This window comes from Varanus komodoensis, unplaced genomic scaffold (genome assembly GCF_004798865.1).
Source record: "Varanus komodoensis strain SLA01 unplaced genomic scaffold, ASM479886v1 scaffold4, whole genome shotgun sequence".
Classification (NCBI taxonomy): domain Eukaryota; kingdom Metazoa; phylum Chordata; class Lepidosauria; order Squamata; family Varanidae; genus Varanus; species Varanus komodoensis.
In genome coordinates this window covers 55,872,869-55,888,704 of record NW_025335941.1, presented here as the reverse complement: position 1 = coordinate 55,888,704, position 15,836 = coordinate 55,872,869, and the positions used below count along the sequence as shown (strand labels likewise).

The window sequence follows — 15,836 nt, the reverse complement described above, 5'->3', positions numbered from 1 at the left end:
CCGCCAACCAACAGGACCTCCGTCTCGTCTGGATTGAGCTTCAGTTTATTGGCCCTCATCCAGCCCATTACCTCAGCCAGGCACCGGTTCAGCACAGCCACTGCCTCACCTGGATTGGTGGAAAACGAGAGGTAGAGCTGGGTATCATCAGCGTACTGATGATTCCACAGCCCGCACCTCCTGATGACCTCTCCCAGTGGTTTCATGTAGATGTTAAACAGCAAAGGGGACAAAATGGACCCCTGCGGTACTCCATGGCATAGCTGCCATGGCGCAGAGCCATAGTCCCCCAGCACCACCTTCTGGAATCGGCCATTGAGATAGGAGCGAAACCACTGCAAAGCAGTGCCTCCGACCCCCAATCCCACTAGCCTATCCAGAAGGATACCGTGGTCGATGGTATCGAAAGCTGCTGAGAGGTCCAGGAGAACCAACAGGGACGCACTCCCCCTGTCCTTCTCCCTGCACAGGTCATCGTACAGGGCGACCAAGGCAGATTCAGTACCGTACCCGGGTCTGAAGCCAGACTGAAATGGGTCCAGATAATCAATAATTTCAAAATGGCATGGAAGCACCGAGAGCCGGTGTGGTGTAGCGGTTAGCGTGCTGGACTGTGAAGCACAGGGTCCTGGGTTCAAGTCCTCACTCAGCAAATATTCTCTCCCTGTGAGAAGCGTGCACGTGTCGTTTTTGCACAAGGTGTGTATTGTGCATTGGTGATTCCTCACCTATGGTTGCTTGCAGGTGCTTCCCATGGCTGCCTCTTCCAGGACATCTTCTTTGCTTTCCAACCATTTCCACTGCTTTTTTTTTTTTTGAATGAGGATTAAGATTAGCATTGTAAAACACCACAAAATGGTTTTGTATCTTTGCAATTTTGCTGTGCAACAGCAGCTCCTCATGGTTGTGCTGTGGAATAAATAGGGAGGCAGAGAAAGACAAACTCTGCAGGAAAAGGCATATAAAGGAGCCAAACTATCCCACAAGGAATCGAAAACCAGAAGCCTGGAAAAAGTGCTGGGTTAAAACAGGTTAAAACCCTTATGCACAGGAGCCCTCAGATACACAGGTAATTAAAATATGCCTAAAATTCAGTGGGATTGCCTTGGCAACCAGCGAGTGTGAGCCAGTGGTTAGGGTTGGACTGGGACCTGGAAGATCCGAGTTCAAGGCCCCACTGAGCCATGGAGCTCACTGGGCGGTTTGGGTCAGTCACTCATTCGCAGCATAACCCACCTCACAGGGTGTTGTGAGGATAACATGGAGTGGAGGAGGACCTGGTAAGCCACCTTGAGTTCCTTACAAGAGGAAGAAAGGCACAATTTAAATGTAATAATAGTAGTAGTAGTAGTAGTAGTAGTAGTAGTAGTAGTAGTAGTAACAACAATAACTTACTTCAAGTGAAGTTCAGGCACTTAGTTTAGTAAAATAGAAACCAATAATGACACTAGCCAATCCTGGAGGACCCCCATATCTGCTGTCTCAGTTACCATGGTTTCATTTAACCCAGGTAGACTGTCAACCCTCCATTTCGGCAGCGGTTAGGGGTACTGGACCCCTACAAAAGAGGAAGAACTGCACATATCTCTAGAGAAAACCCACGAATATCTCTAGGGAACTATGCCCTCTGTTTGAGGACAGCCACACTCTTTGTCTTGGCTCTAGCCAGCCTTACTCACATATTTTATCTCTCAGTGGGTGCGAAGACCAGAGATATTCACATTTGTTCCCTAGAGATATTCACAGTTGTTCTACTTTCATGGGGGTCCTGCATGCTAACCCCCATGAATGTATCTGCATTTCTGAGCATCCATTGGAGGGCTTGGAACCTATCCCCTTGGATACAGGTGTCCTGCTGTGTAAGTGAATATCATCATAACCCCATTGTAGGAAAGCTGGCTGGGATTGAATAACCTTTCTCTCAAGGCTCCAGAATACATTTATTTTTACCTCTGGAATATATTTGTCTTCATATAGGATAAAGAATCTGCATGCAAAAATCATTGAGAAAGATGCTATGATCAAGGTCCTTCAGCAGCGATCCAGGAAGGATCCTGGAAAATCCGACAATGCAAGTCTGCGGCCCGCCCGGTCAGTCCCTTCCATTGCTGCAGCAACAGGAACTCATTCCCGCCAGACCTCCCTCACCAACAACCAGATGGCTGAAGAAAAGAAAGAAGATAAGACCTGGAAAGGGAGCATAGGTGAGCTTCCTGCGAGCCAAGCCCTGTTGCAAGAGTCTTTGTTCTCTCCAGGCTGTTAAATTTGCAGCGTTTAGCTGACTCTCATTCTTTGCTGTCCTTTAGCGCAAATGTGCAGGGCTTTGATCCAGATTGATACTCCAGGCACGGGTGGAGGCAGGGGGAGCTTACCCCTTCCACTTCTTCCCCTCCAAAGAAAGAAAGTTTCTATTAGCCCTGCTTTGAAGGCAAATTTAAGGAGAGAGGGATTGGGTGGGCAGATTTAACACCGCAACCACCTGTGCATAGGGTTCCCACTCCAGATCAGGGCTCTGGATTCTTTTATTGTCTACTTTATTTTTACTTTAGCAAAATAAATCGAACTTTTAAACGGTGAAGCTTTACACTAACATAGGGTTAGGCAAATTCCTGCAGGGTGAGGTCTTCAGTGCTGCTAGTCCTGGTAGCTGTATGCTACCTCTAGTGACTGCCGTTGCACACGAGGAACAGGGAAACGTGGTCAGGAGACGGCTGTTGCTCTCTCTTGCTTCTTGTGGATGGCAGGCGGCTGGTTGGCCCCAGCTTTGACAGATTCCTGGGCTGGATGGGTGGTGGTGGTGACCTGGACGTTGACGTCGTTGTTGTTTTCAGCTTGGGGACAAAAATGCTGACTTGTTAATGGCAGAGCAACTGCAGTGTGTGTCTGTATAAATCATCCCTTCACCTTTTCAAGAAACAGACTAATAATCTGGGGGTTAGTTCAGAGGAAGAGATGCGGTTCTCCTCCCAGCTTCTAGCATGCCTTGGCTCTAAGCTGTGCTCTTCCCTTCAATCCAGTACTCCCATCTCCTTAGCTTCCAAAACTTATGGGGCCTCCTTGCAAGGTTGCCCAGCAAGACCTTTCTCTCTGGACACTGTGAAATTTCACTCACTCATATGCAAATTGATAACTTTCCCTGCCTTGCAAACATTCCATCAGCTTTGTTCCTTCGACAATTGGAAAATTCATGAACATTTTGTGTCAGCAGATCAGTTCAAACAGTACATATCAGTACATTCATGGCTGCAAGCACAATAGCACTAAGGTGTGTGGGCCTGATCCTTTCCCAGTCATTGCTTGCATGTTCTAAGGGCCAGTAAAATTGATTTGACCCTGGTATTTGCATTTTTACTGTGCATTGCTTTGCTTTAACACAGATGAAACTTGGGGGAGGGCCAGCTCTTGCCTTCCTGTACTGAGCATTACTTGACTGCCTGGCTGGTTTTATGAGCAAGATTCCGTGTGTGTAATTTAACCCAGCCTGAGCCTTTTACACAGTAGGGCTGGAATTTAATAAGAGTAAACTAACTTAGAAAAGTTAGTTTGTCCCTGTTGTCCCTGTTTTGCCATCATCTTCTTTTTCTCCTCTGCTCCAAGGACTGCTGCTGGGGAAGGACACTCAGGACCATTCGCTTGTCCCACTGCTGCCGCCGCCGCCGCCTCCCTCTCTGCCCTCCATAACGTCCTCATGGCCAGTGACGGTCTGTCACCTGAAAATGGGCAGCAAAGACAACAGCACTCAGACGGACAAAAGCTCCGAGCTTTTCTGGCCCACTGCGGCATCATTTCCGGGCAGGGGGAGATTGAGTAGCACCCCCAGTGGCAGCCCAGCGCTGAAGCACCCTGCAGGCAAAGGCGCTGGAGAGAGACCGGGTGAGCAGTTTCAGCTTCATTGGTGTGACCGCCCCGAGAATTCGGAAGGAGGCTTGCTTGCTTGCCACGCACACGCACCGCAGTCCGGGGATACGGAGCGACCTTCAGCCCACTGGCTGCATGCCTTTTCTGAGAAGCTCCTGGGGACCACATTCCAGTGGCGGACTGGGCCAGTGGCCAAAGGGAGGGGGCCCAAAATACCTGTATATCTGAGCTTAAAGCTCTTGCCTCCAGTAACTAAGTCTTGGGGAGCCGTTCCAACCTTTCCGAATTGGGCAAAAGCTGTGCCAAAGCTGGAAAACTATCAAAAGCACTGGCGGCTGGGAAGGTGAGCTTGCCAAGGGGAGACAAATGTGTCTCTGCGAATGCAAGAGAGATAGATTTGGACGCAGAGATGAGACGTTGCAACTCAGTTATCCTTTTGGCGCCAGGCTAAATAATTTCTGCTTATCTAGGCAGTTGTACACAGCAAAGTTTTAGCCCCTGCAATGGTTTTTTAATTGCTGTCTTTTGTGAGTTTTTATTCTTATTGTATAATTCAGGGGTGGGTGCAGGGCTGTGAGGCTGCCCCATCATACGCACGGAGGTTTCTTCCCTTTCTTAAGCCTGCTGCAGCCCTCCAAACAGGAAGGGTCTTGAGGCAGTCACTTGGGGAACCCCTGAATTAAGGTGCTCTTGGGGCTTTGAAGCCACAACACATTGATTGATTGACTTGCCACTTCAATAGTCCGGCAGGATTCTCTGAATGGTTCAGTCACAACAATATAAAAAAAGATAATGAAACAGTTAAAACAGTATAAATATAGCAATACTATAAACATAAATAATATAACAGCTGAGAATATTAATCAAAGTATGGAGAATTGAACATCATTTAAAATTTCAGTTAAAATTTCTTTTAAAATCATTATAACAAAAGTCCATTATTAAAAGGTCTGGAGAATAAAACCATTTTCACCTGGCACTGAAAAGATTGTAATGAAGGCACCAGGTGGACTACTTGGGGGGGGGGGCTACTCCACAGGTGGGGTGCAAGCACCAAAAAGGCCCCTCTTCTGCTCATCCTCCTCCTTAGAGGACAGCTCTTTTAGAAGAGCCCCTGAATCCAATCTAAGGGGTCTGGTGGGTACATATGGGAGAAGGCTGTCCTTCAGAAAACCCTGGTCCCAAACTGGTCCCAAGCTGTTTAGGGCTTTATATGTCAAAACAAGCACTTCCGATGGGGCCCAGAGCTCAACTGGCAGCCAGTGCAGTTGGAATAAGATTGGAGTGCTATGCGCACGCAGCCTGGCTCTCAGCAGCAGCCGTGCCACTCTCTTTTGAACCAGTTGGAGTTTCCCGACTGTCTTCAGGGGCAGCCCATGTACAGCATGTTACGGTAGTCCAGCCAAGAGGTCACCAGCACATGGGTGACTAGCACTGGGCTCAGCCTGTCCAGGTAGGGCCGCAGTTGTTAAATTAATCGTAATAGAGAGAAGGCTTTCCTCGCCACTGAGTCTCGCTGGACCTCAAGTGATAGTTTTGGGTCCAGGAGCATCCTCAAACTATGGATTCTGTCCTTTCGGGGGTGTAACTAACTTCCTAAGTAGCAGCTGTTTTTGGAGTGTTGCAGCTGCCTGGAGAGGACACTGGTCTTTGAGGATGTGGTGTCAGTGAATGGAGCATGAAGGAGATGGGGAAGGGGACCAAAGAGGAAGCGCGTGGGCCCCCCGTCCACTTCAGGCATGTTGCCCTCCATGACCTTGCTAGGAGGTTCCCCACCCTGATATAAACCGGTTGAAAGAGAGAGGAGCTGTTTTCACCGGTGCGGGCATGTGGTCTCTGACGGAAAAGCCCTGGGGGAATGTGGCTCATGACAAAAACATTTCCTTGCTTGGTTTAAACCATATGGTTCTTCACACAGTGTGAACTCCAAGGGGGTGGGTTGGATTTGGCCCTGGGGCTGAAGGACCAGCCCTGTTTGGAAACCACCAAAACCCATTAAGCAACAACCAGTGGGGAACAGGCTGAGATAACACTGCCTCTTGGCCCTCAGATCGATGTTGTTTCTGTGTTTTTTCCCCTCCACAGAGAATTCTCCCAGCCATGGAAAGCTGCCCGACAGCAAGGGCAAAGTAAGCACTCTACTTCACAAACCGGAATTCCCAGAACCGGACATGATGGAAGTCCTCATCTAAAAGCTGGCGGCAGCTTTCCTTGCTCTTTGCGCGAGCGCAAATCACCCCCTGGAGGGGGCGCTGTAGCTGCGCAAAGCTTAGGAACTCCAGAGGGTGCTGAGAAGCTGGACCAAGGACGTTTAAATCTAGGAGGAGATGCTGCGGGGTGAATCTGACTCTTTCAGAAAGCACAGGGCTGGGGGAGCAAGATGCTGGAGAAGGATCGCTGGGGAGGTCTGCTACATACAATCCGAAAGGTGGATGTGGGTGTGAAAAGGTGACGGCAGCAAGACATACGATTGAAATTGCTTTTTTTTATTATTATTATTATTATTGTGAAAATGGTGTGCCAAGTACTTTTCTGCACCACCAATACAGTATGGTGACGTGGTGGCAACGCTGCTGATTAACCGGAGCTACTACATTCCCTGCATGAAACATCTGGTACGGGACTGAGGGAGCAGGACTTCCAAGTATGAGCATTTAGATACTGCCACCTGTTGGTTTTTTTCTGTCCTTTTTTTCCTCCTGGCTGTCCATCTTTTGCTTCCAAGTCTCAAGACATGCACACGCTCTGCAGGTGTGGAAAGTGGAGAGCACGTCGTTTTCACAGATTCTGGCAGCTTTCCACCTACATTTCAGGTGTAGGTGTGTGACAGCTGCATGCTCAGTGCTGTTGACCATGCAGAAGCAACACGATTGCTACTAAGAGGACTTTGAATCTAACATCCCAGGTCTGGAATAGGTAACGGCTCAGTCATACAGTTCCCTTTGCAGAAGGGCAGCTTCTCTTAGCAGAGACAAGGAACCAGCCAGCCAGCCGGCCAAAGTTCCCTGCATAGACCCCACGGGCTAAAACACATTTGGTACAGAATTTCAGGGCTGTGGGTCCAATCTGGCTTTCCTGCAGCCTCCAGATAGTCATGCCCCCTTCTGCTGGTCACACCCCCTTCCTCCAGATCTGCCCCCTCTTGCCTGACCACCTGTCATTTGCTGGTTTCCCAGCTGTTGTGTAGGTTATTTTCCTTCCCCATTCTAAAAAAAAAAATGAAATGCACCTCCTAAAGTGTAGGTAACAGACCATGGCAGCTTCAAGCAAAAATACACTGATTTTTTGTAGTCCCACCTTGTTTTACCCTTGGAGTGCAGGACCCAAGAACATTTCCAAAATAGAATTTGCCCCTTGGGATGAAAGAAGATTCAAAACCCTGTCCGAAGGCTTCTCACTGATGACTTGCAAGCAAATCTCTAAATGGACGGGCATTTCTGCTTCTAGACAAGGCGGGCTAGGGCCATTCCTTGCATATGGTCCATTGATGGGATTCAGTGCAAGCACTCACTTTTTCACATGTATTGCTGACTTATGCTTTACATTATTAACTGGCATATGAAAAGGACTTAAGTTTAAATGGCCAGAGCAAAGCGAAGATGGTGCACAGTGCTGTTAACTGCAGATGCCTTGCAAACATATTTAAAAGTCCCGCTTTTCCTGCAGGGAGCCCAGAATTGGGTGCCTCCTTTGTGCTGAGATGGATAGGTTGCAGCAGCCACGCAAGTCACCTTACACTAACCAGCATTAGTACTGGTTAGTACTAAGACATGCCTATATTTTACCATTTACACCCCGGGAGTCTCTGCACTTCAGTCTTTAAAAAGAAATGTGCAAAATAGTCTAGGGTCTAAAGACAGGTAATAGTTTTGGGTTATTAGCTGAGAGTCAAGGGCAGTTTGAAAGAGGGATTTCCATCCATAAAATGTATGTAATGCACTTTCACTTCTGGTAAGCAGGTCTTGCAAGTTTGGGGGATTGTTCCAAAAACCTCTGGAATCTATCCAACCAGAAAAATGGTGTGACACAAGAATATACGTGTTCATGATGGGAAGGGGGCGGGGGACTTTCTCAGACTGCATCTTTTGGTCTCAATAGCTTGCCTGCTTTTTGCTCCATTGCTAGAAAGCTTTCCTGGTGTTCTTTTCAAGGTGTGGAATACAAACTAAGAATTCAGTGGCAGCATGGGTAATGCTGCTCTTGCTGTTACTTCCTAAACCCCTAAGCATCCTCTAACCACCATCTGCCCACTTGGCCTCTGGTCTGCTTGCCTGCTTATTGGTTCTGTCCACCTGCTTCCTTCCACTGACCTCATTTTCCACATGACTTTCCTTTCCAACAGAAAAGGTTGGCTATTCTTCCCTGTCCTACTACAGCACCACTCAAGCTCAGCATAACGAGAAGAGATTCCTAGATCTTCCAATGGCATGATATTCATGAGCGCAAAGCTCTCTTGGCACAGCTCTTGTTAGACTGTGCCATTTCAAATGTAGGGAAATAGCACAAATGCTTATTAAAATACAGAATGTGGAAAATTACTGCATGGAAAAAAAAGTTAAGCTAGGCCAAACCCTCCTCTTCTTTGCATGCTAATTTTCCATGGGCAGGAGAGATTTTTTTTAATGTGCATTCAAATAGTCAGGGTCTCCTTCCCCAGTGTCTTTATGCTCTCTCTCTATAGAAAACTAGTATATCAGGAAGGTGGGTTCTTGTAGTTTAGACTTCTCTTTAGAGAACTTTAGACTACCTCTCTAGGCAGCTGGTTCCACAGTTGTATTGCTCTGACAGCGAGGAAGCTTTTTTTTATTATTTTTTTTATTTATTAAAACATTTTTATGCCACCCCATTCGCCGAAGCCTCGGGGCGGCTTACAACATTAATAAAACCACCTAATGCAGTCTCTTCTTGAAGACTGATAGCAAGGGCCAGGGTAGGGGGACTTGCAACCTTCCAAGGGTGTTTGGAACGCAGTCCCAACCAAGCTTGCTGGGGCTGGTGGGATCGCGAGTCCCACCATTACACCCCTTTACTGTCAATAATGGGGTCTCTTGTTGAAATGCTTTTATTTCCCGGTTTCTCCTAAAGCGCCACCAAAATTTATTCTTTCATAACGTAAACCCATCAGATCCAGTTCTGCCCTGTGAGACAGTGGGGAGCAAAGCTTGCCCTCTCTGATGTGGCACCCAGGGAGTTTGGGTTTATTATTCTAGGTGTCTGTCACCGCTCAGCATAATGGTATCCAGACTGCTATCCTGTCCCTGTAACATCCCTGACACCCCCCACCCCCATCTTCTTTAGCTCAAGCCTGCCTGTTTCCATCAGATTTTTTGCCAGCTCCTTTAGGTGTCAAGTCCAAACCACATCTCTCCCGTCAGCTGTTGTTCCTCTCTTATTTTGTCATACATTCATTTGCTCATGTTTTCCTGAGTCCCAATACTAGCTCCATGGCCTGTGGTTGATTCTTATGATAAAAGGCCAAAAACTCAATACGAAGAAATATATTTTTCTGAAGGCAAGTTAGGCTGGAGATATTCAGTAGTTTCTAAAACATGAATTTGAAGAGATTTTGCTTCCTGTGGTTTATGCATACCCGTGTTTTGCCTTATTTCTGCCTCTGGTCAAACAGGTTTTGCAGGTTTTTGAACTCATAAAAGCTGTTGAACCTATTTCCCAAAGGTAAAAAATAGGGTAAGCATCCTAGAGCAGCTTTGCCTATTTCATACCTTCTGGTCTCTTCGAAAAATACTATCAACTACTCCCCAGCCTTAATCTGTTTTGTATTTTGTAGCCAAGATCTTAACTAACACAAACACTTTTGGCCCTTAGCTTGATCTGTATATACCCTAAACTCAGCATCCGTTCTCCTGACTTTTCTGCCAGTTTAACAGAAAAGCACAATGTGCAGCTTGCATGTCTTGGAAACATTGCAAGCTTTGTCTCTCAGTGTGGGGTAGGGTCTCTGAAAATGTTAGGCAGCTGAATGGCCCTCCATCCACTAAGAGCAAAACAATACCTACCTTTTGATCTAAAGAGTATGCCACTTATGTGTACTAGCATACTAGTCTTTGTTTTTGGTCTTTATTCCTACCAGTAAGGTTTTTTGCTGAATACATTATTGTCCAGGTTATTTTCACCTTTGTTGAAAAGACACGGCACTGTGAGCAACGTTACACGGCTGCAGACGTGTGTCCTTTGACCAGGTATACCTGGAGCGAGGAAACAGGCAAACTCGCCTCCCTGGAATATGTATCCGCATTGTGCAAGGGTTGCCACACACAGGTGGCCAAGGTCAGGCTGAGTTAGCGCCCACAGAAATCAAAGGGAGTTTGCTGGGCACTATCCAGCTGTGCCAATTCTGCACTGGAGGCAGCCAGGATCCTGACTTTGCACAAGAGGAGACCCAGCTGGAGTTAGGCATGCTCAAGGCTGGCTGCACACACAGCTGTGCAAGCATTTGCGTAAGACCTTATGCAGGGCAAAGTTTGGTGGACTTCCACTGGCACTATTTGAACTTGTAGAATGACTCCACTGGATATTGCCCATTGTTTTTAATGGAAGCAATATTCAACTAACTGCTTATGATTTGCATATACCCTGCAATACTTAATGGCCACCAATACTGAGGAAGTCACATGCAGCAGGGTGTTTATAATAATACAGTCCTACTGGCCTTGGGCTGTAGTTGGAGAGGTACATTTGCATCCACAGTGCAAGATAACACCATGGCGTGCAGCTGGAAGTCACACGGGATGCTCCTGGCAAGCAGATGTCCCTCAGCTTTGATGCACAGCAGTCACATCTGCTGTGTGACACTGCATTGAAGATCGAGTGCATATGGAAGCCAACGGTTTGCATGCCTCCCTTGCTCAGTTAGGACAGTCCAAAGTACAGCACGGGAACTGGTCTACGGAGGGCCAACTGCAGGTTTTGGAAGATCCCTGGACAAGACACCCACAGTAGAGCATTCTTTTAGCCAGCGCTGTCACGAGCTGCTTCTCTTCCTCAGGAATACCCATTTGCTTTCCAGGTAGAGAGCCAAAGAGCAAGTAGGCGTGGGTGCCTCTGCATCTTACACCCCCGGCATTGTCAGGGTCAGAGAAGGACGAACAGGCAGGATGCATTGGAGACGAAGATGCGCAGGCCAAGAGGCCCCTTGCTAGTTGGCCTCCAGCTCACATGGGGGACCTCCGCAGGTGCCTAACCGTGTCAGCCCTCAGTGCTGGCCCCAGGCTTGCATCGTTGCCCCCCTTCCGCATGGTTGACTATATGTCCGAATGTTTTGTATTCTTCCAACTGGTTCAGTCCTTTTGTGCTAGGTAGGCTGTACTGTTTCTGGATGAACTGCTTCATAGGCGTTTGTGCTATGTATTCCATGAAAGTGTGCTCTGCATTGCCTGTGATTCATCACATTTGCCTTTGAATGAGGCATGATGCGGAAAGACGCCTCCTAAAGCCTGTAGTAGCTGCTAGTTCCCAAGGGACCTACAGACATCAGTGCATTATGATCTCCCTTCCTTCTTGCATTACTCTTGGGAAGGATTTTGCTAGATAGAGAATATGCAAGGCAGAGCCAGCCGTCTTTGTTCCCTCTAGCAAAAGCATTAGAGTGCTGCAAAGGATGAGGGAGAGAAAGCAGTCACACAGGCAGAGCATGAGCTGGAAAGGGCCTCGCAAAGGTGCTGCAGTCTTGCAGGATGGCATCCACTACAGTCACTCGGGGACGAGGCAGGCCCACACGCCTGGGCTGGACGTGCTGTTTGCTCACTTTAGTGCTATTTTTGAGATGCCGCATATTGCAGTTTTTAGGGGAATTAGCCTACACTTGTATCTGTATGTATTTATGTACGTATCTATTCGTAGTTGATTAAGCATTGCTACTTCCACTTAAAGCGTCCTGTAAACCTAAGATTTGACTTGCATACAAAACATGACTTGCAGTACTGATCTTGGGTTGAATCTCCTACTCTGAGTAGACACGTGGACATTAGTTAGACTGAAAGACTAATAAGTCTCGTTGATTTCAGTCCCCTTGATTGACTAACTTGGATGGCGATCCTATGCATGTTTAGAGAGCTGTGCCAGGTTCAGCCCTTTTTCCCCTGTTGAAACTTAAGTAGGATTGTGCATTAGAATCTCATATTCTAGATCCTCACCCATTCTAGATCCAGCCGCTTGTGTGCAAAACCTTAGACAGCATTCCGATTTACAGCCAAAAGGATCGGGACAGTGAATTCTCGCAAATGTGATTGTATTTTATTTTGATTCATAAAAGAGGAGATGCTTTCAGTCTAGAGCACCAGGTTCCAGCTGAGTTTGTATAAAATACTGCCATCAGTTCAGTGACAGCTTGACCATGTACCAAATGTTTTTCTGCTGTACTCCAACACCTGGACTCCCTGGCTACTGTGCTGTGCCGTGTAATGCTTGTGTTGTATAGTTGAATTAAAGGTCAACTGGTTGTTACCGTCATTTCCCCTGTTGTCCTCCTGCTGTACAGAAAGGCTGGTGTGGAGCATTGTGTGCCTGGAGTGTCTTTGTACATAACTGGGGAAACCACGGCAAGTGTTACACCTCCCTGCAAAATGCTGATATCCCCAGTCAGCCAAAGATTTTTCTCCTGTTCTTTGTTGCTTAAATTTGTGCCTTAACATTGTACATAATAAACGTGTATTATTTCCCATCCCACTAATTCTGGTTTCTCGACTGTTGTGTTGAAGGAGAATAGTTCTTCTTGGTGGTTTCTCCACAAGGTTCTCCCAAGTTTAAGAGCTTGAGCTATCGCGTTTTTGAACTGATCCCTGAATTCACTGAGTGTTGCAAAGCAAGCCATAATTAGGAAAGGGGAAGAAAGTTGAGATTTACTGAAAGTGGCAAAGTTCTATATTTCAGAAGAACTAGGGAAGGGAGTGGGGTAGACAACACCAAGCAGGCCATGGAGGTCCATGGAGGTTCAACACCCTGTTTGCAAAATGTATGTCACACCTAACGGGCCAATGTGGGTTGCTGAAGCAGCTGATAATGTATTGCAAATATTGGCCCTGACCACTTTTCCTTTCTTGGAGCATGACATGCCACTGCTGAACCAGAGCATCTTTTAATTCACACCTTGAATGACAGTGTTGACCTCCTCTTTTCATGCCAACTCCTCAAAGTCTGCAAATACACTGGAGTATTTGTGCTAAACCCCTCCATGTGAAATGCCCCATAGTCAGAGCAGCATCTTTGCCAGTCCGTGCACTGAATAATGCCTAGGGAATGCTGGGAACTGGGCTCTTTGCACATCCGGGGAACACCAGCTTGTGGAAAGCTGTATTAACCTAGAGCTTCCTGTTACATAGAAACAGAGCAAGTCAGAAGGGGTCTTCCAGGCCATCTAGTCTGACCCCAGCTCCAGACGGCTCCCCTCACGACATGCCCACTATGTGCACGTCCAGCCTATCCTTGAACACCCGCACTTACGGGCCGTCAATGACCTCCCATGGAAGCCCATTCCACACCCTCGGGATCCTAGCTGTCAGGAAGTGCTTCCTGGCATCCAAATGGAACCTTGGCTCCCTGAGCTTTGCTCCGTTGGAGCGCGTCCTGCCTTCCTCTGCAGGGGAGAACAGGTCTCTACCCACCTCCATGTGGCATCCCCTCACATACCTGTATGTCGCCAACATACCCCCTCGGAGTCTCCTCCAGGCTGAAGAGACCCAGTTCCCTCAGTCTCGCCTCATACCCCTTACCTCTTGATGGGTACTTTTGCTTGGTGGTGCTTATCCATGGGACAGTTAAAAAATGCAACGTCTGTGAGAATCACAGGAAGCCGCATTTGTCCATGGTGCATCCAATATTTCAGGTCCTGCTTACTTGCAATGCATCTTAGGCAGAAGGAGCTCTGGCTCCAGTATTTGCTGAGCTGCACACTAGCCAGGAATGGGCGCTGCAGCGCATCAGCGCAGGTGGACGGCTGAGCTGTCCCTTCAGCCTTCGTTCATCAGGGGAGGAAGAGTTGGAGGCAGGCATGTAGCCAAGCACAGGCTGATGCTCTAAGTGGGAAGCGATGGCAAGAACCGGGGTGAGGAACAATTGGATCTGCAGGTGTTTGGTCTGTGTTCTTAAAATATATCTTGGTTGCCTTTCGTGACAGAAGCCCTCCAAAGTGAGCATATGATGATAAAGCACATAGACAAAGCCAGCGTTGAAGCAATAAAAGTCAGTAAATGCAGCAAACCTAACAAGGGAAGGTAAAAGTAAAATAACACATTTTGAGGCCTCCTTAAAAGGCCACAGTGATGGTGGCAATTTATTCCAGAATTTATTGCATGGGGGAGATGGCTCTCTCGTAGGAAAGGCCCTCTCTCGTGTGGTTACCCACCTAGCTGCTCTAGCTGATCTTAAATCATGGACAGGCTGATACAGTGAAGGTGGTCCTTCAAGGAGATGGGTCCCAAACTGTTGAAGGCTTCCAAGGGCAGAACCAGCCCTTCCAATGGCCTTGGAAACAAGCTGGTAACCAGTTCAGCTGGTGCAGTGCAAGCATTATATGATCAAATCCCCTCACCTCATCAACACGCAAAGCAGCTGCATTCTGCATCTCTTGAAGCTTCTGAACCATCTTCAAGGTCAGCCCCACATGCAGCACATGATAGCAGTCCAGCCTGTAATACAGTAATGGTTGCTTCCAGCTCTTCCAATTTCTCTTACCTGCTGATATATATATGCCTGACCTACAAGTATACCATCCTTTCACCTTCTGACCATTCACTCTTCTGCACCTTGACCTCAGACTGATCAGGAATCCATAATTATCTTTGCCCCCCTCCCAACCCTTTGGTATGATGCTATTTAATCACGTGATGCTCGTATACACCGTTGAGTGGAGAGGAGAGATTTGAGATGATCCAGTGCCAGATACTGCATGCTCCTCAACAAACTGGGAACATGCTGGGCAGAGTAAGCAGATTTTGGTGGGCAGCCTTTTACAACTCTCTAGCTGCCTTCCTGCCTGGATGTTTACCACCTGTTCATTTCAGCAACGTTCCCACCCTGCCTTTGCAGGAAATGCTTGTCAGCAGTCACACCAAGATCCTCAAAATACCAGGCATGAAGTTGGCTTGCATTACATGGAGGACACAGCAGGTCGACCTTCCAAGAAAAGAGATTCAGCAGTTTCTCCTGCCCAGCTTTCCTTTCCAAGAGGCATTTATAGTCCTCCAGTGCCTGGCTGAAGAACAAACAGATGAAGCAATGCTTCTATAGAGGAAAATTATTAATAATAATTTAATGCAATTACATTTTGAATGATTGCAGATGCGTGTTTTTAAAAGCACTATGCCAGATTTAAAACCACAATGCCAGTACTGGTTTTGTGAAGTTACATTTATACTTTTATACACTTATATTTTACAGAGAATTCAGCAAGCTTTACAGTACCTCTCTGGCTAAAAACTGCATCAGTCAAGTGTAAAAACTTTGGCTTTTATGACAACTGAAATACAAGCAGTCTGCAGTAAATTGCTGCAGACTTGGTGCTGGAGCTGAGCCATCCCCCCCTCCTCCTGCCAAAAAGAGAGAGAGAGAGAGAGAGAGAATGGTGCTAGCTGTTCCTCTGAGGATGCTAGTGGACCCCAGAGAGGTGGAAAGGGGTGTGCAGGGGGCTGTCAGGGAGGAGGTTGGCACTGATGCCTAACACTGTTTTCCAGCCTCTGGCACTTTGAAAGTAACCATATAGAAGAAATGCATTGCTTGAGACACCGAAGCAAAGGTTGCCCCTCCATGCATTGGATGCATGGAAGCCTCCAAGTTATTATTATTACATTTCTATATCACCCATAAGCCATATACACGACTCCGATGCACCCACAACTGGAGTACTGTGTCCAGTTCTGGGTTCCACATTATAGGAGCTTGGTTAGAATCGGTCCAGAGCAGTGTCACAAGAATGGTAGCTGGGCTGGGAGGGATGGCCTATGAGGAAAGATGGAGAGAACCGG

The 15,836-nt window shown here is 47.3% G+C and overlaps 1 protein-coding gene across 1 annotated transcript in view; it reads left to right on the top strand.

Annotated features, from left to right (window-relative positions):
* AMOTL1 (angiomotin like 1) overlaps positions 1–6,050 on the top strand; it is a 35,776-nt gene extending 29,726 nt beyond the window's left edge. The window contains exons 10-12 of the mRNA XM_044442253.1: positions 1,978–2,204; positions 3,598–3,873; positions 5,944–6,050. Of these exons, the coding sequence (XP_044298188.1) occupies positions 1,978–2,204; positions 3,598–3,873; positions 5,944–6,050 (610 nt within the window). The remainder of the gene's footprint in view (positions 1–1,977; positions 2,205–3,597; positions 3,874–5,943) is intronic.
* Positions 6,051–15,836: the final 9,786 nt, after the last annotated feature.